This window comes from Limanda limanda, chromosome 6 (genome assembly GCF_963576545.1).
Source record: "Limanda limanda chromosome 6, fLimLim1.1, whole genome shotgun sequence".
Lineage (NCBI taxonomy): Eukaryota > Metazoa > Chordata > Actinopteri > Pleuronectiformes > Pleuronectidae > Limanda > Limanda limanda.
Window position 1 is genome coordinate 11,006,634 of NC_083641.1, and position 20,218 is coordinate 11,026,851.

The 20,218-nt window shown below is 41.3% G+C and overlaps 1 protein-coding gene across 1 annotated transcript in view; it reads left to right on the plus strand.

Moving 5' to 3' along the window:
• Positions 1 to 20,218, plus strand: part of LOC133003817 (cGMP-inhibited 3',5'-cyclic phosphodiesterase 3A-like) — a 51,149-nt gene that overhangs the window by 24,232 nt on the left and 6,699 nt on the right. Inside the window, exons 2-14 of the mRNA XM_061073632.1 lie at positions 7,233 to 7,478; positions 11,290 to 11,435; positions 11,524 to 11,639; positions 11,744 to 11,987; positions 12,192 to 12,268; positions 12,973 to 13,169; positions 13,558 to 13,695; positions 14,224 to 14,335; positions 14,963 to 15,070; positions 16,031 to 16,230; positions 17,265 to 17,468; positions 17,598 to 17,759; positions 19,466 to 19,739. Of these exons, the coding sequence (XP_060929615.1) occupies positions 7,233 to 7,478; positions 11,290 to 11,435; positions 11,524 to 11,639; positions 11,744 to 11,987; positions 12,192 to 12,268; positions 12,973 to 13,169; positions 13,558 to 13,695; positions 14,224 to 14,335; positions 14,963 to 15,070; positions 16,031 to 16,230; positions 17,265 to 17,468; positions 17,598 to 17,759; positions 19,466 to 19,739 (2,224 nt within the window). The remainder of the gene's footprint in view (positions 1 to 7,232; positions 7,479 to 11,289; positions 11,436 to 11,523; positions 11,640 to 11,743; positions 11,988 to 12,191; positions 12,269 to 12,972; positions 13,170 to 13,557; positions 13,696 to 14,223; positions 14,336 to 14,962; positions 15,071 to 16,030; positions 16,231 to 17,264; positions 17,469 to 17,597; positions 17,760 to 19,465; positions 19,740 to 20,218) is intronic.

Consider the following 20,218-nt stretch of genomic DNA (forward strand, 5'->3'; position numbering starts at 1 on the left):
TGGTGGTGGGTGAGGGGTAGAGCCATATGTAGATCAGCCCTCCGGCATTTAGCGTGATGCATGTTTTACTCTCTTTCTTTTTTTTTCTCTCATCAGCAGCACCTGCTCTTGTTACATTTTTAGATGGGATGACGAAGAGAGGGACGTAGGGAGGGGTGAGTGAAGGAGGGACAGTAGAAGACGTTCTGTCCTCAGATAGTACTCTGTCGTGTCTCGGAGCGAGCGGGTTTTCTGACATTAGCCTAAATTCTCCATCTCTTGATTATGTGCCAACCAGAATGGGACAACAAGAGAGTTCTGAGCAGATCCCAGGTCAGTGCAGCCAGGAGAGAGAGAGGAGAGGAGGAAGGATGAGCGTGATGTGGGTGAGATTGTTGTCTTTCTCAGCTTGAATTAGAATAGCACTCACTTAAAACAAAAATTTAATAATTCTATTTTGTTTTTGAGATAATGAGATGAGATGCATTTTGCAGAAAATATTGACACATCTAATGAATTTAGATTAATAAAATACACAATTTGTGACAATTCTACATTAAAATGTCCCCAAAAAACTACTATATATATATATATTATATTTATGATTGATTTGTGTTCTTACATTATCCAAAATGTTTTCAATGATGTTCATACACAGAGATACATCTCAATTTGATTGAAGGTGAAGCTATGTTTCAGCTTGGTCGCCTTTTAAGTGCATCACATGCTTTACCCTTGGCTTTGCCCCTCTCTGCTATAACTTCAGGGGAGAATGATTTTTGTTCACATTCCCTCAGCCATGAATTTGATTTACCTCTGATTCTCGTCAGGTCGATCCTCAGTAATGATGGTGAAGACAACAACTCCCACGATGCCACGCTGCTTAACAACGTCATTAAACTAAGTCTTTTATTATTATTGTTTTGATTGAGAGACCCCTAGGGGCAGAGGCTACTCTTACTATTGTGCGTTTAATCCAAAAGGATGCAGTTTACTATGTAGATTAGTTATACAATCACTCAAGATTTATTCAGACATAAGAATTATCTGTAAATTACGACATGGACTGAGAAGAAAAGGAAAAACAGGTGAGGCTCCCTAGGGCCACATCAGGACTAGGTTTCACTCTCACTAATACAAGGAAAGCCCGGTGTCTCAAAAACATTTTTCATTTCCACAAAACTAACTCAAACCATTCAGCTCATCTCCATGTCAGTAAAAACATTCTATATCCACGGGGGGAATGGCATCAAAGGTTTAAGAGCCACTTGCCCCCAGATTTTTTAAGTTAGCAAGATCTTTTCAACAATCAAAAGAAGCATTGTCTTCATGCATTACATTGTGGATATAATATTTGTATCATACAGTAGTGTTTCCTCACTGGTCATCCAGCTTTTATCCAACAACACACCTATCGTTTTGAAATTGACTTTTATTAATCAATGTGCGCCTCAGTTTCCTGATGCAGAAAGCCTCCGTTGTGATAATGCACAACTCTCGCTGCTCGGTTGTCAGGCATCACCTGCTGTCACAGGAAACGCCAGATGAGTAGTGGGCGTAGTGTAACTGCGACCAATTGAACCCCTGAACAACTATTTTATGGTCCGCGGGACAAGTCACTTTGATCTTTGTCCTGACGTAACCTAGCAACCAGGTATTTTCAATACAACCGATTTCTATGTACCGCAGGTCTCCTCCTTATCACCCAGCCGTCGGTGAACATTTGCAATTGGCAGAGACGCGCAGGCAGGGGCGCATGAGAGGACGGAGGGAGTTTCATGAAACAGCAGAGAGGAGAAGAGCCGAGGCGAGAGTGTGAGGAAGTGTCTGTGGGCTACATTACTGAAATGTCAGTTGCTCTGGATTGAGACTCTGAAGGACACTTGTACTACGGTTGAAAGAGATAGCATCTATAGGAATCTAGATTGTGTTCATACTGAGCACGAACGATGCAGAGGAGACACTCGGCAACTATCATGGGACGCCATCAGGACAATACACATCCTCCTAAACAGGTTCAGTATTGGTTTAATTGGAGTTTCTTTGGTGTGTGTGTGTGTGGTTACATGTGCTGTATGTGCATCCATTTGTGTGTGTGTGTGTGTGTGTGTGTGTGTGTGTGTGTGTGTGTGTGTGTGTGTGTGTGTGTGTGTGTGTGTGTGTGTGTGCAGAAAAAGGAAAGCCATTTAATCAGTAATGATGAGATGGTTTAAATAGGACAACTTGAAGCAATGTCTAAATTAAGCTTCCTGATACAGTCGAGTTTTCAGGTCAGTTACACATGTTAGAGGAGGCTGCTGCTCCCAGAGTGAAGCCCCTGCTGAGGGATTTACTGTCACTATTGTTCTTGTACTAGGTACTCTGTGTTGTTGTTGTGTTAGGATGGATGTGGCGTCTTCGTAGTATCACAAGACGCTGCTATTTTTCATCTAAAACTTTAGCATCAAAATTTATTCAATTTTGCATCATTTAAACACATTAAGAATATGGAGGAAAAATGTATTGCAAACCGACAGTTACAAACACATGTATCATCATTAACAAATGTATAGAGTTTGTTAAGGATGAATAGCCTTGCAACTTTGAGGCGAAGCTGGTCTGCAGTCCTGCAACTGTTTACAATTCTGCTTCCATCCTCCTGTATCCAGAACATGAAGTTGGCCCCTGTGGCTCTGAGCTCGTGCTTGGCTGCATCCTCCTGCTTAGCCTATAGGAGAGATGTGGAGGTAATCTGTATGTTTGACAGTGTCTCTGTACTGCTGGTGTAGTGGTCAGTTCCCTCGCTGTAGTGCTGTATTTACAGTTGCTGTAGAGGTAGACTGCAGAGGAGCTCAGCTGGCCTGACACAGTGAGCTCTCCTCTTTCTTACTTGACTGGCCATGGCCTGCCTGTGGACTCAGCTCCTCTTTTGCACTGTGTCCATCATTCTTTTTTCTCTTTATCTTTCTCTCCCTCTCTTTTCACCATCTGCCTTTCTGCCTGATCTGCCTACATATCTCCCGAATCACTCTCGGGAGAGGGCTGGGGGATGGGGGTCCAGTGGGAAATAGCAGCGCTGCTACAGGAGGGAAAAGGGGAAAGAAGATGACATTTCTATGGCATTAGCTTTGAAATTGAGTTTGGTGATAGTGTACACTCCCATGAGGGAATGGTCACACAGTGTGTGTGGTGTAGATATTGTAGCTGACATCAAAAGCAGTTTAAATGCATGCTACAAAAAACATATGTCCAGAAATTACTTAATCAAGCTCCTTACCTTTAAAAAATAACAACTTAATTCATTCAAATGCTTAAAAACAGCTATACGTATGTGATATGTGCACTCACATAATCCCAAATGTTTCAGACAATGTTTCGAACCAAGAGAAATCGATCCTCCTTAGCCGTGACTTTGACCGTCTCTACGTAACGTAAACGTACGACAAAAGAAAAACACACTGCTAGCCAGTTAGCTGATTCTTCCTTCCACTGTTTGTATCGGTCACTCACAACAGATCACGATTATTCACCGCCGATTGCAGGGGGACATGAATAGAAGTTTAATAGATGACGTCATCAGTCAACATTATTTACACCTGAGGCTCGTCAGACTTTCATCTGCAGCGATGGTAAAGACAACAACTCCCCTGATCCCACGCTGCTTCAAAACGTCATCAAACTAGGTCATTTGTTATTATTTTGATTGAGAGACCCCTGGTGGATGAAGTTACATGAGCTGCTTTCAGACATGCATTGGGACTCCGTAGTTCCTCCGTCTTTTCACCAGAGGAGGTGCATGTGTGAACGTAAATGTCAGAGTGAGCCGCTCCGCAGCTTCTGCAGACTTTATCTGCCCGGCCTCCTGGTATAAAGTCTCGGGGGGCGGCTTCAATGCTACAGACGCAAAAAAATATATATAGATATACAGTATCTTGCGGTGAAAAAGCAGTGACATACATTTAGAAGACACAGACGAAGATGTCAAGACAGTTTGTGGTGATAAGAGCTGATGATGGTGTCGGGGTGTTGTAAACAAAAACACGTGATCTTCGGAGTGGAGCTAATACGTCAATTCCTGCCTCTGTCTGCTGCACCCGGCTGCTCCACCTCTGAATAATGCGGTGGATTAGATGCTGCTGTGAACGTGTCTGTGCCGAGAACCTCCCGCTGTGTTGTGCATGTGTGAAAGACAAACTCTGGGTACACTCCAGATTTTACCCGGAGGACCTGTCTGACAACAGCTATATTGTCCATTTAAATAATAGAATATAAATGAAATTGATTTTAATAAGTTAAGAACAAAATATCAAGGGAATTCCCTTTAGTGTAGGTTTCTTTGCTTCTAAAACAATATCAAGTTTTCTTATTCAATAAATCACAATCAATCCCCTCACACAAAGCCACTCTGGTAATTCAACAGAACAGTATGATCATTTTGAATGTACTGTAGATCTGAAATGTGACAGTTGGTCACCATCTAAATGTCATTTCTCTGAATGAATTTCCGTTTACCTTTTAGCATGGATGATAATGTGGCCTGGATACTGATCCTATCAGTGGTTCTATTCTTAGGAGCTTGATGAATCTGATTTTACTTATCTGTGCACAACATCACAGACCACAGTTTAATAATGTCTTCTGTTACAGTTCGTTGGATTTGTTATGGGAATATGACTCTTTGTTCTCTGTGCAGCGTGTACTGTATTATCCTGAAAGCCTCACATACTGATCCCAAGGGGCGATGCTTCTACATGCATGCATGCATGCCTGTGTGTGTGTGTGCATGTATGTGTGTGTACACATATCCGCGTGTGCCCGCTGTTGATTCACTCATTGACCATCGCTCACCCTTCCGTCTCCTGTGGGCCTTTATGCTGGGAGGAATCGATAACCTTCTTCCTCGCCTGGCCTCTCCGCTGTGTCTCCACTAGAGCAGCACTGTGGAGCACTCTATCAGCTCAAATGCTTATGCACGTTGCACTGAGCGCTCTTGCAAATGCACACACGTACTGGAGGTTGTTTTAAAGTAAAATGCTAAATCTGCAAAGTATTCTAACAGAGAAAAGTGACATAAAAACTACTGCAACACACGCAACACACACAATCACACACACACACACACACACACACACGCTCCCTTTATCTCAGTCTCTCCCTGACATTAGCTGAACAGAGTCCATTACTGCCAGGTAATGGGTAAATGTCACAATAGCAGGATGTCATAAAGCTCTGGAGTGGTCTAATGGGTTTTGTTCAGGTTGAGGTGACACATGCACACTCGTACGTGCACACTTCCAGGAAGCTGTCGTCCAATGCGCTTGAAGCACTTACTCATCACATCACAGCCGTGAGCCCCGACATGTTTGAAGAGCTAATACAATCTGTTAAAGGAAGTATATTATGAGAATCATCTGTCACTTTGTTTGGATATGGGGGGGGGGGGGGGTCTTGTCACCTTTAATGATCCCTGTTTACTCCACACTATAAGATTCAGCTCTACCACAGACAAACACACAGGACAGCATGTGAGCTGTAGAGAAACAGTAATAAAAGTATTCAATAATTTTTAAGGTTTAGTGTCCAAGTCAACTTTATTTATATGACTCATTTAAAACAACTTGGTTGACAAAAGTGATTTACAAGGTAAAAGGTAAAACAAGTAAACAGCAACATGTAATATATCATAACACCAATGATAATTAAATCAAATAAAAATCTTCTGGGATAATAACATTCTCAACTGGAAAAGAAGGCCAAGCAGGCAACAGAGAGGGCAGATCGGATATGGAGCTTTGGACTGTTCCACAAGTTTGGGGTAGCTCTCTAGCTGGAGTGTGAGCATGAAGAAGTTCAGCTGTAGGTGGTGCCAGTCCATCGAGAGATTGACACTGACAGGAAGCCGGTGGAGAGAGCACAACACAGGTGTTATATGGTCCCTCGCTTCAGATGTGTCAAGCTCTTGCTCCGAGGTCCAGTCACTGCCTGTCATCCTCATTATCTTTAACACGTTTTATTTTCACGATATAAGCTACAGTGAAAGTGACTACTTCACAAAGTGAGTGGGAGTATTGTTTTGAAAAGAAGCAAGTAACATAAACACTGTGCGATCTGCCATGAGTTTTATATTAATACTTTGTAGCAGTTTATCCATCGTTAACTGGAGAACTCTTTCACCGTTTCCACAGACTTTGCTACAGAGAAGTGTAAATTGTGTAAATATATTAATTCAGCCAGTTTAGTCCCACATGAGTATTTTTGGTCTTGTAAGGTTTTGGGGGTTTATCCACACCTTAAACCATAGTTACTATAGTAACATAGTTAGACACTAGTGTGTAGTTCACTGAATCCAGTTTTACTTTGTTCTCTTTGTAGTTACAGTGTTATTCTGGTCTGCTCTCAGCTTCATGTGTTGAACCACAGTGAGTCAGTCTGTGACCATTAATGACATTTCCACATTACTAACGGTAAAGAAGTGACATTTCAAAATAGAGCTAAAGTCAACTACAGAAAACCTTGGTCGGCTGAAATTTAACCTTGGGCAAATTGATCGATCGATCGCTCAGAAGGGATCTTCACGTTATCTCTAGATTAAATCAGCCACAGGGCACTGAGTAAACTTTACCTGGTAGTCTTATAAGCTGTAATTCGACATAAAAAGGTAGTATTCACAATATATATAATGAATTATTAAAACAAACATATTGAGCTATTCTGAAATTTCCACACTCAAAGCTTCAAACTGCTTTTAACGTTTCTTTTACTAAATGCAGCCACACCGATGAGTAAACGTTCAGTGTGTGTCCGTTCGTGTGTGTGTGTGTGTGTGTGTGTGTGTGTGTGTGTGTGTGTGTGTGTGTGTGTGTGTGTGTGTGTGTGTGTGTGTGTGTATAGTATTTGATGATTGCATTGGGGGCGGGTACATGTGTCTCACAGAGTGTTGTAATTGATTAGAAGCTTAAGAAGCTGATGATTAGCACATGTTGACATTAACATCAACATCAACCAAACAGTGTTGACTTTTGACGTGGACGGGCCTCTGGGTTTACCAGTCGATATGATGGATCTTTGACAGCTGAATTTTCTTATATTTTATAGTAGCATATATAAGAGCAATGTTTAATATATATATATATATATATAACACTTTCACTACTCCTTATTCAACACACACACACAAATGTCTCCAGTACAACGTCCTCTTTCTCATTCGTGTCATCATCGCATGACATCACAGAAGAAGAACTCATTGTCCTTCTCTTCCTCCCCATCTCTAGTCGTCGGGCACCAGTGTGGTAGTGGACATCGCCGTGATGGGGGAGGCCCACGGTTTGATCTCAGACCTGCTGGCCGACCCCTCGCTGCCCCCCAACACCTGCATCTCTCTGAAGGCCGTCAGCAACCTCCTGAGCACCCAGATCAGCCTCCAGCCGCTGCACCGGCCTCGCATCCCGGCCGACACACAAGGCTGCTCCGACTCGGAGGAGGGGCCCGACAAAGCAGAGAGACTGGCCATCCCAAAGGTAAATGTTAGGTTTGTTTTTTAAGTTTGAAATACTTTACATGTGCTGAACCAAAATTTCAAATTCCAAAGACAAAGGACGTAAACTGTCAGTCCACCCACCAGCAACGGGAAGCATTGTATACAGAAAGACTGGCTGCTTTCTGCCTTCATTAAACCTGGGGCCTACATTACCCAGAGTGCAACTTGATTACTGAGAGTCAGAGTATATGGATGTGTTATGCTAGTAGCGGCTATGATCTCTCGCGCAGATAGTCTGAAACAGAGATGAGGAGTTACATTGCTAAACTCGCCTCTCTGTAAAACTCATCTCACTTCACGCAGCTCCCCCTAGAGCCCAACAAGGTTTAGTCAACCTTTTGTTTCACATATGCAGTTGTATTCCCCAAGTCCTGTAAAACATTTTTGTCTTTAATCTTTAATCTGTAAAGTTAACTTCTTCCTGCTGCACAAAAACAACGCTAAAATATATCCAGGACACAGGCACGGCACTTTTGTGCTTTTGATGTCATGTGGAGCAAGAGACTCAACTTATATCTGGTCAGTCTCATCTGTCAATCATGAGGTTTCACCCCGTTTTTTTTTAGCATGAAATAAATAACTGAAATCCAACTTTCCAGAAAAATTAACACCTGAACAAACAGCAATGTGATCAGAACTACCTAAATTGACAGTAACCATAATTGAGAAAAACCTATTTATTGTATACATTGACTTTTTGGTTTGATCCATGTCTAATCCACTCACATAGAGGAGGCAAGGTTTTAGACCCATACTGCAGCCAACCACCAGGGGGGGGGGGGGTCAAGATGATTTAGCTTCACTTTTGTAAGCTGTCATGTCGTTCATGTCTATATATAGTCAATGGAGTGGCCCTTTAAAGTTAAATAATGGTTCCAGGTAGGAAGTTCTGTTTTACTTAAACAGTACATGAAAATATTCGGAATAAGTGACGTCATATAACGTTGTTATTTATTATTTTAGTTTTGTTGTATAATGCTTTATATGCCCACACACACACACACACCTCTCCCTCCATACACAAACAGCTGCCTTCGTGTGTGGCTCTAATGTAGCTAACAATGACGCACTGGCTTCCAGAGGGCTTTGAATGTTTAACAAGGCTGCTGCTTCAAATGTATGCAGGCACTTAAGGCAGCAAGGAAACTAAATAAAGCGTGTGATGCAATGCAGGATAGTCTACCAGGAAAAGTGACTAGCAGCTTTAACGCTGCCTGAACGCTCGGCCCATGTAGTGGAACTCGATGAGACGCTGTCACATTTCGGGCTCATTGGCGGGTTGGTGATTCAACTCTCTGGTGCCGCCCTGTTGTGCGTCTTTGAGGTGAGGACAGAAATAGCAGATTTCAATTGAGCTTTACAGGACAGCAAAGCATTTCATTTCATTTCTTGATGAAATAGCACAGAGAACAATTCCGGTGGCTTGTAGTTCCTGTCAGCAGTGTCATTTGGCTTTCACGTGTCTTTTCCCATCATTTGTTACATTTGTCCGATATAACATTTTAAAGATACAGAAGCTATTTTACATGCTTTTATCTCATATTACAGGCCTAAATAGAAAAAGAAGAGTTTTTTAAAAGAAGAGCTCTGAGGCCCTGAAACACCTTGCCTGAGGAAATATGACAGGCTGAGACAGTAGCTTCCTATGAATCAAAGCATAAAACATACTATGTCATACCACATTCTCTGATTTATACAAATTTTAAATTGTATTATTGTAATGGGAGTCTAGCTTGAATTTCCAGCACACGTTGCATTGTTTTGAATTTTATTTTTTGTGTTTTTACTTGTTTGTATTTGATTTGTGACGCATTTGAAGTGCTATTATAGATAATAGATTTTAATATTGTCATGTATTTGTTCAAAATGTTCAGGTACTTTTCACTTTCCCTCCACTAGATCAGAAAATATCTGCACTCTCTCCTTTAGATTTTTACAAGGCTTTCTGTCACATTTTTTTTATAATCCTTTCAGTAATCAATAATGAGGGGAATTGGTGCATTAGAGGGCAGTTATCATTAGACTCCGCCTCCTGCAGCAGCAGGTTAGAAAATAGACCAGACACATGTACTTTTACTTTTAAATACTTTCAGTGCAGATAAAAGTAAGGACTTGCTTACTTTGAGTCAAGCAGAAGTGAATGTGTCTTTTTCTTTTACTGAATTTGTTTCCAGTTTATTTGGACTTTTTCTTAATATAAAAGGTCAAATGTTTGAGTACTTCCTCCATCACTGCTGTCCATTTGTCTATTTCATTACATTAAATTTAGCTGATGTGGCAGCTGCCATGTGGCAGCCAAACATGCGACCCCCCTCTGCTGCACAGGCTTAAATTATTCCATATATGCCACAAATTCTCCACAAGTGTCATAAGATATTCATTTCATCATATTAAGGGAATAAAGCAGCTGAGATTAACATGCAGCCGTCCATCATAGTGAACATCAGGGCTGCTTTTATTTTTGTCAGCTACTTTATTCTTGCATAATGATGCAGTGCAGTGGTTTAGATCTGCACTTTAAAGTGCATTAGCGCACCATAATTGAATTCAGAATGGCAGAAGATGTTCACAGTGATTGATCACCACCATGTGCCCTGCCAGTCTCTCCCTCTCTCTCTCCCTCTCTCCTGTCATTCTTACACTCACTATTAGAGACGTTTGATTTGATTTGCTTCACTGCACGAGAAAAGCCTGTGTGGGGTCACGTGTGTATGTACGCTCAAAAAGTAAATAGATGAAGAACGACGGAACCATCATTTTTCATTCTGCAGTGTGTGATATTTAATCCTCTGCTGCCCTCTATATTCGACTCTCTCCCTGTGATGTGCGTGCGCGTGTGCGTGTGCGTGTGCGTGTGCGTGTGTGTGTGTGTGTGTGTGTGTGTGTGTGTGTGTGTGTGTGTGTCTGTCCCTTTTAGAAAATTCAACCGACTGTAAAAAGATACAAGCTGACAAATAACCGAGTTTAGTTTATGGCTTTACAATAAAATGTACAACTCTGAATAGACTGACACCACCGGGGAAATGAACATGTCTCCTTTCTGCTCACCATTCTGTCTTCTTTATCCCTTAAAAAAAAACTAAAATACAGGAATAGGCTGGAAGAGCAAATACCGCAATAATCTAGTTTTGCTTTGGAAAAAATTCATCTATCCTGGAGCATGAGATACTTTTATGAATCAGGACAGAGGACGTGAATATGGGATATACAAATAATAATGTGTTTAAAGAATATTTATGAATATAAAGGAATTTGAGCAGAAGTGTAAATAGTCCAGTAGGATTTTTTTCTGCACCGAAACTGTAATATGCTTATTTATTATTTTTACATAACAGGCTGTTAGTATGAAGACATGCAGACATGCAAACAGTGTGCCTGGTTTTGGTTGGAGATTCAAGAATAATATGTGCAAAGACTGAGACAGGGTCCTTTATTTGAATTTTCTCAAGTATCTTGAAAGTGTCACACAGATGTCAACAGCCTTACAGTCATACTCAATTCCTCCTGCACAAGTATTAAGATATTTATGAAACATATTCTAAAGTATAACTTAACAAGATGTTCCACATTTCTCATTTGAACACAGGCTTCTGATATTCTGATATAAATGTATTTGTCCTTTCGGTGGCTATAATACTCTGTCACACAAATGTTTGTCACTTGGCATCAAAAATGTCCTCAAGTCTAGGATTCTGTTGAGTGTCGATGCACAAAGTGGTCCTCTTGCCGTGTCCATGTCTGAGAAACTTGTGAATGTGTATACACATGTTCTTTGTGCATCTGCATTCCAGCGTCTCAGGCGGAGTCTGCCCCCAGGCTTGCTGAGGAGAATCTCATCAACGTGGACCACAACCACCTCAGCCACAGGGCTGCCCACCATCGAGCCGGGCCCTGTACGCCGAGACCGCTCAGCCAGCATCAAACACACCACAGACAGGTAACGACTCTGAGTGATCCACACACATTTACTGCAACAAGACCAACACAATCACCATCTTATGTCTGTTTTCTTTACATCAAACCAGTGAATCATGGAACAACTCAGTGATGATGACCATCTCAAAGAGCCGCTCCATGTCGGCCTCCTGTGCTGCCTCCGTCACCTCCAACCACCTTTTCAGCAAACCAATGGGAAGACCCGGTGTGTGTGCATACCTAATTCACACACTGAGTAAAGGTGTGTGTTGAGCAAGGTATAAGGATTATTTTAGTTTTATTTTGTAAATTGGAAACTCTTTTTTCCAGGTTTCCCTCCCTCCAACGTATCACCTCTGGGCTCTCCATGCCCGTCTCCTCCCGCCCAGGGCACGCCCGTCACCAGTCCTACAATAAAGACATGTTCAGTGCAGCTTCCTGAGCCGGCTGGGCCGCTAACCGAGTGCCCCCCTGGCTCTGTGGCCCCCAAGAGCCATCACAGAGCCTTAACTCACAGCCAGAGCGCCCCAGACTCCACCACCCCTCACTGGCGTCCTCCATCACTCTGCGGCAGGTAACGTACTACATCAAATCACACTATAACAACTTCAATATTAAACTCACTAACTATGGCTTTTAAAGCATCTGTTTGTACATGAGTGAGTCACATCAGTGTCTGTAGCGTGAGGACAGGAGCTGTTTGAATGATCAGATTTAAGAAATTGGTCAGAATTTGATTTCTGAAAGTGTCAGTGATTCTCTGCTCTGTTTCCAGCAGCTGTGGCAGGCCGTTCAACAATCGCCTAAACCACAGGGTCGATTCTGTCGACAAAGGGGACAGAATATCTCATCCAGGTAAACAGCAGAGGGCAACCTGCAAGCTCACCGCGTATCGTCATTATTACACATTTCTGTATATTTCAGCTACAAAATGTAATGATAACTAGAGTAGAGTTCATACCTCCACCAAGGCCCAACATTCCCATTATTAAACTATATTTAAATTCAAAAGATCTGTGTTTTTAGTTGGAACTCACCAAATTACATACACTCATAAATATCAGTTCTCTAAACATGGCTGATTTTTTTTCTCTGTGAAATCAGTGAAATGACAAAACGCACCCAATCTAATCTGTTAAAGGGATAGTTCAGATAAATTCACTCATTGTCTGCTTGCCACTATGCCAATGGAGGGGTGAGTGAAGTGTTTAAGTCCACAAATCCATTTTAGAGCTTCAGGGGTAAACAGCGTTACAAAACAGCGTTTGGATTTGGCTACAACACTGTTTACCCCTGAAACTCCAAAAGTATTTTGTGGACTCAAACACTTTTCACCCACCCCTCCATTGACATAATTGTAAGTAAATCATGAGAATGAGAACAATATGATTGCATTTATAAAACTTCCAGACTTTGACCTCAGTGATAAATGTAGATTATTTCCCATCTCATAGTTTGATCATCTTGTAGTTGGATTCACTCATCCTGATCCTCGTAGTAATTTTGTATAACCACAAATACAGTTACATTAAATTGCAAATTTGTAATGTTTCTCCCAGATGAGCGTGCAGTAGCGTCATCCGACTACGACAGCACCTATGACAGCACCTACGAGACCAACCACAGTGACAGCAGCGACTTTGCACAGAACGAAGAGGAGGGAGAAGGAGGGAAGAAGCTGCCAGAAGCAAGGGAAGGATGCAGAGAGTATCCAACAGAGGGCGTAGTTCTCCATCCACTCCTGCCGTCACCAGGGGTAGACAATGAAACAAACGGGCTTAATTCGGTTTAGAGAATTGAAGTCAACGTTTTCTAGTTTGAGCTTTAATTTGCTGCAAGTCCCTCCATAGATCCACAAGAAACACAGACAATTGGTTTCTGCAGAAAGAAGTGTTTCCTTCTCAATAGAAGCGAATTAGGACATTTTACAGTGATGTTTACTATATATTTTGTTATTTCTATGGATAATCAATGAAACATTTTTGCTGTGCTTTTCCTTACTGTTAGAAACCCAGCAGTATAGTGCATTTGCGGTCATGATTTTAGTTTATTTTATTTTATTGCACCTGCAGATAATATCCTGTACCTCTCTGACCTCTGACCTCTCTCCTCTCTCCTCTGCACCTCCTGCCTTTACCGGACAGGACAAGCCCATCCTGGCACTGGAGACTCTGGTGATGTCAGATCTGGAGCCTCTGGGTAGTCAACTCAACAACTGGAACTTTCCAATTTTCAGTCTCGTGGAGAAGACGCACGGCAAGACAGGCTGCATCCTCAGTCAGGTAGAGGACAATTAGAGATGTCACAGCCCAAGAGATAAAACCCATCAATGCAGTCAGTAGAAAGTGTTGCAACAGCACCAGAGAATAGAAAAAGACATAGAGATCACTACTCTCTGATGCCATAAAAACTAAAATAAGGACTGAGTGTCTACAGATCAACAGACAGGTCCTGCACCAGACTATAAACGAAAGTCATACATGTTAAGAGAACTGAGCAGTAGTACGAGTACTGCTCAGTACTCCAATAACACTACATATGAAAATGGATTTTGACCCCATGTAAATTTTGCATTTTTCAATCTGGTTTATTCAACAAATTTTAATCTGTTATTGAACCCTACATGTTTCTAAACTAAATGTTGAATCACTTGAGAATAATCAGTACAATTTACAAAAAATCTGTCCACTTAACTAAGAATATATGTCTGAATTTAGGTTAATATAGTTTGTGCAAAAAGTTATTGTTGAATTCAACACAAAATGTTTTTTTACCCTCAGTAGTGATGACGGTCCTCTCTTATGTCTCAGGTTTCCTATCGGCTCTTTGAGGACACAGGTCTGTTTGAGACCTTCAGGATCCCTATAAAAGAGTTCATGAACTACTTCCACGCTTTGGAGAACGGCTACAGGGACATCCCCTGTGAGTAGAGGATCCACCAGTTTATCAAATGTTCAAGTGAATTATTGATGCCCTGCATTACCCTCACCTGCCACAAGGTAGACGTGTTGCCTAGTCAATGAAATAAAGCAGCACGAACCTGAATAAGCCTTATATCAGCTTGACAGGGATGTAAAGTATCCTGATGGTTAAATGTTGGTGTTTAAAATATTTTTTTATAATTTATGTTGTGACTGAAGGTGTAGTTGACATTATATGTTTTTACATCATGCAAAACCTTGTTTCTAATTTAAAGACATTTTGAATAAAAGAGTGTAGAACCAAGGTATAAATAATTAATAATAGTCAGTATTATTATTTTTACATGATCTGCACATTTAAAAAAAATATTTATCATTTTTTATACTGAAGCTGTTATAACCAGTTTTATGCTTTGGACCATTTAGGGAAAGCAACTATATTTAAGAAACAATTTTTGTTCATCATGTGTATTTTTACCAGTCTCCTGTACAAAGAAGCCTATAGTTAGATTCTGTTTACTACTTTCACTTAGAGCTTTTACAACTTGGTTGGCATCCTATATATTTCATCTCAGTGGTCTTACCGCCCTCTAGTGCTGTAAATGAACATATATTTTACCCTCCCCAGATCACAACAGGATTCATGCCACTGATGTGCTGCATGCTGTTTGGTTCCTCACCACTCAGGCTGTGCCGGGCCTGCCCACCCTGCTCACTGAGAATGGGATCCACACTGGTGAGGATTTTATCCACACTGAGGCTTTTCATGACTAATCATCAAAATTGATCCCTCGTTTAAATTTTTTTTCCCATTCTGTTAGATTATAGCAAAGCATTTCATTTATTCTAGTTTTTTTTAAATCATGAATCAGTTTGTTTCGTAATCACGGTTTCCTGTCGTAACAAACACAACCTCAGTGCACCCCTGTGGACTAGGGGTTAAGATGCAAACCATGGACCACAAAAGGTCAGATTTAGCCAGGAACCTTTATTTATTGTCCCCTTTAACTTTTCCTGTCAAACTCTCTTGGTTAAATTTTTAAAAAAGAGTCAAAAGACTCCCCCAAAAAAATAACTATAAAAACAAATCAAAGCTCATGTTTAAAGTTGATTTGTCAAATTACTTAAGTCGTGTTCTGGTCCTTTTTCGTCCTACATACATTGAGTGCGGAAGTTGAGTTCCGAGATAATACATGTGCCGGATAAAACATATAAGAGGGCAGTCATATCATATTTCAACTTTGTCAAAAAAAACATTGTGAAAAAAAGAGTTTCCAAAAAAAAGGTGTCGAAAAGTGCATAAGTAAACGTGAGGGAAAGGTGAGTAGTAGAATAAATCACACATCGGTCCCCAACAGTTGAATTATTAGAGGTTACACTTAGTCGTCCTAATGGTTCCTGACCCAGAACCTTTTCAATGTTTCTGCTTTATATGAATTTTTACAGTGTAAAAGTAAATTTTCCTGCTACACACGCTCTCACATCATAACTGCAGAAATGTTTGGTGCTGTTGCCATTAGATATAATGGTGACACATTTTACAGACAATACACTAGTGATGAAAAACTTCTGACCAGGTGAAACAAGTGAAAAATGCTGACCGGTTGTTCCTGAATAAAATAGACAAGTGCCAGCGTCTAAGCATAGAGCCCCATTCATGACTCAGGATTGGTTTGTGTTGTCTCTCTGTCCACAGACTCAGACAACGGCATTAGACCTGGGGCCACAGGCTTCCTGGTGTCCAAGATGAACCCTGAGCCGGAGGAGGGCTGCGGCTCCCTGTCGGGCCTCATCCCCGGCCTGGAGCTCATGGCCCTGTATGTAGCTGCTGCCATGCACGACTACGACCATCCTGGGAGAACCAACGCTTTTCTAGTCGCTACCAGTGCACCACAGGTAAATAAACATAAAACAGTGCAGTCTGACTGATGAACTAAAAGAAAAATCCATTACATTTTTGTTGGGTTTAATTATCGGCTGCAACTTCAGCAAACCGACAATAAATCTGTGTATTACGTGAATTAGAACTAGAATTGCACTTAGTAGAGCAAATATGTTAAGGCCCAACAGTCTCCTTAAATTAAAACAAGCCTTATAGCAGAGCTCACATTATATGTTTGTTTACACATGGGTGGTGGTTACAGGTTTCTTGTTCCGTTTATTACTGACCTAGGACCCTGTAAAACCACATTTGCGGCCACTAGATCCAGTTTTTTGGAATCAGCACAAATTTATACCCACTTGTTCCGGATCCACAACAAAATTTAATGGGTTCTCTCCTGACCCATAACACACCGTTCCTGTGTCAAGTGTCATACTAATCTGTCCAGTAGGTTTTGAGTAATCCTGGATATTTACTTCCACCAACAAGTGACTCAAACCCAATAAACACGCCAACCTGACTTGATTGCAGAAACTATTCCTCTAATGTAATGGGAGCATTTAATAGATACATCCAAACTCCGCCTGATATGCATCAGCAGACAGAGACATCAAGCTTCAGCTCTGCATCAAATAATTATTCATTTAAACGTGTTAAGCTAATGAAAATACAGATTATGTTATGAAATGTCCGGTTGCATTGCTAAGCAACAGACCTCCTTTGTTCCCTGATTCGGGCTATGTGTGTGTCTGTTTTTGTGAGTCGCAGCAGGATAAGTGAGGCAAACTATTGTAATTCTTTGCTAAATATATATCCAGGTATGGACACATGTGAATGAGGCAGTTGTATTATGTGCAAAGGCAATATTAAGGCAGCATACAATTATACAGCATTATCGTCAGGGTAAGAGAACCATTCCACACAATCAGAGCAGCAGGACAGTAGTTTAAAGCTTTCACACTGTGATTTAAATCTTTTTTTCCCTCCTCTTTCATGTGAAATCAAGTTTCAAACATAAGTCAATGGTAATTTCTCCTCTCCCCTGCAGGCTCTTCTATACAACGACCGATCAGTCTTGGAAAACCATCATGCAGCTTCAGCTTGGAACCTGTTCATGTCTCGACCTGAGTACAACTTCCTCATCAACCTCGAACACGTGGAGTTCAAGCGCTTCCGCTTTCTCGTCATTGAAGCCATCCTGGCCACCGACCTCAAAAAGCACTTTGACTTCCTCGCAGAGTTCAATGCAAAGGTACGGAATTAAAATCCATCCATCCATCATCCCGCTGTCAAGGTTTTATTTGATATCTCAACCTGTTTTCCTGTGTAATATTTAGAGGAAAGAAATAATAAATTTTTTTGCACATACGTGCACCCCCAGGTGGGTGATGAAGGCGTGTCTTGCATCGACTGGACCAACGAGAATGATCGATTGCTGGTGTGCCAGATGTGCATCAAGCTGGCTGATGTGAATGGACCACTAAAGTGTAAGGACCTGCACCTGCAGTGGACAGAGGGGATCGTCAACGAGTTCTACCAACAAGTACGTCATAAAAATAACAGTTATTTCATATAAAATAAAAGGGTTATGGCGGGTCCCGAGAGAAATAAATCATCACATTTAAACTTTGGAGCTCAATCATATGCAGTCTAATACAACAGTCCGATAAGGATAGATAAAGAGATAGAGAGATAGATAGAAGACAAAAGCCTTCCTCCTTCAACAGGGGTCATAGGCTACAGTCACCTGGATGGCGGCATCGCTGCAAAATGGCATTTCATTTCTTGACCAAGGACGGTTCAGTCGGGTGTTATGCAGGAAGAAAAAATGGTCAAAACACTTTGACGCAGACGGATGCCTAGCAACAAATCCTGCTCTTAAATAACAATGCCTCTGACTGGTCAGCTCATACAGTCGATACAGATAAGATCTGATTAGCCAGAGATATGATTACTCGCCTAGCAACCACATGTTGAATGATGAATAGCACTAATTTGAGACTTTTCAGCCATAATTGAAACTCATGCGTATTCTTTTCCTCAGTATTATTCAAGCTTTAAAGCCTTTGTATTTGTGCATAGATGTAAGGACTGCAGCATAGGTTACTTAGCATTCTGCTAAGCATAATAGCTTTGAGAAGTATGTGCAGTCTATCCTATGAGCAGGAGTGAAGGAGGGAGGAAGGCGTGAAAGAGAGCAATGTATATGTTTGGCCTCTTCAGAGGGAAAGTGGTTGACCTAAATAGGTCGTCCTAGTCAACGTTCATTCACAGTCACAAAGAGGGAAATCACAAAGATGTTACTGGGGATTGTCAGAACACACACGCACACGATGCTCTGAAATTCACGCTTAAATAAATGTTCCCAGGTTTTAGCATGCAGAATAAACCCAAAGATGAGGTTCCAATAATCTTGGCGGTTTTAAAATGTGCTCATCATAGCTTTAGCTTTAAAGAGAAAACAAGGCTAAAAGAATGATTCACAAATAACCCAATTCCATTTCGTCCTCCATTACAAACCTCTGATATATTGCGGTGGGTCTGTAACGTGGTGGTAAAAGACAATTAATCAGAATGCGCTCCTGCGTTTATTAGTGGTGACCTTTTGGCTGCAGATAATGAGATTCATATCAAGATACAGTAACACATCTCTGCAGACAGTCTGAATTATGTGATTGATATTTGCAGTTATTTTCTATTTGTAGTCGTCCTGACCTACTTTCAGGAAGAGGATGCGCTCAGAAGCAGAAGATGTGGGACTTTCTGTGCCTGCCGGAGAGGAGTTGTAACAGGGGACAAACTGTATGTCTGCATTCAAGCTACTTGAGTGTACACATACATGTATCTGTCATATTTTTCATGAAAGATTTAAAAGTTTCCATCATTTTTTAACTTTTAAATCAACAGCGTTGCCTTTCAAAGCCAGAGTTACAAGGTGATTCACAAAAAAAAATAATATGAGTTAGCTTATCACAGAAAAGCCAGGTCCTACTCAGCGATTTAATCAAGAAAAACAGATAAAAGAACAACATTAAAATTATGAAGGAACCACAGGCAGAATCAGGGGTGGGGTCAGGGGGGCACTGGTTGTCTGCCTCAAACCCATCAGTGGTCTTAGTAGTCATTCACTAACAATACATGTGATCATTTGCATTTTATAATCTTTATTTGAAATACCCAATCTGTTTGAACAAGGAACAATTTTTCAAATTTATATGATGACGTTTTTCCATGTTCGTACCATTCTAGGGTGATGAAGAAGCGAGCCTGGGTCTTCCCATCAGCCCATTCATGGACCACTCCGCTCCGCAGCTCGCTAAACTACAGGAGTCCTTCATCACTCACATAGTTGGACCTCTGTGCTCTTCCTACCACTCTGCTGCTCTCATGCCGGGACGTTGGGTCGACCCACCTGAGGGACCGATGGAGGCGGAGGAGGCGAAGGAAGAACAAGACACAGAGGAGGACGATGAAGACGAGGATGATACGGCAGACGAGGACGCATCGGATTTGGACACATCCCGTATGTCAACCTCTTCAGTATACACGTTGCAGAAAATATTTTGCTGATTATGTTGAGTTGCATTTGCCATAAGTGAGAATTTATTCAGACTACATCACTGTTGCTTGGGGAAACCTGGGTAGATTTGACAAGACCTGGAGAGTTTTAGTTTTTGTTGTCTTTTGGGGTAAAATTAAGGTCAAGTAATGGCTCAAAATCAGCATTGTTGTTGACTCTCTTTCTTATGTTTCTTAGGGTCCCTGTCCCTGTAAAGCCATTTCCAGGAATTGCCCCGTTTGACCTCTGCTTTATTCACCATGAGAACCACAATTAATTTCTAAATGGAACATAAGGGTGTTTTGTTACTTATTGAATATGAAAAGTTGGTTCCAAAGCCTTCATGTGCAAGACAGCGCCGATATCCACACAATCATTATTCATGATGCAGTACATTGTGTATTGCTCTAACTGGTTCTCATCCGAGACCAGCTGCTGAAGAG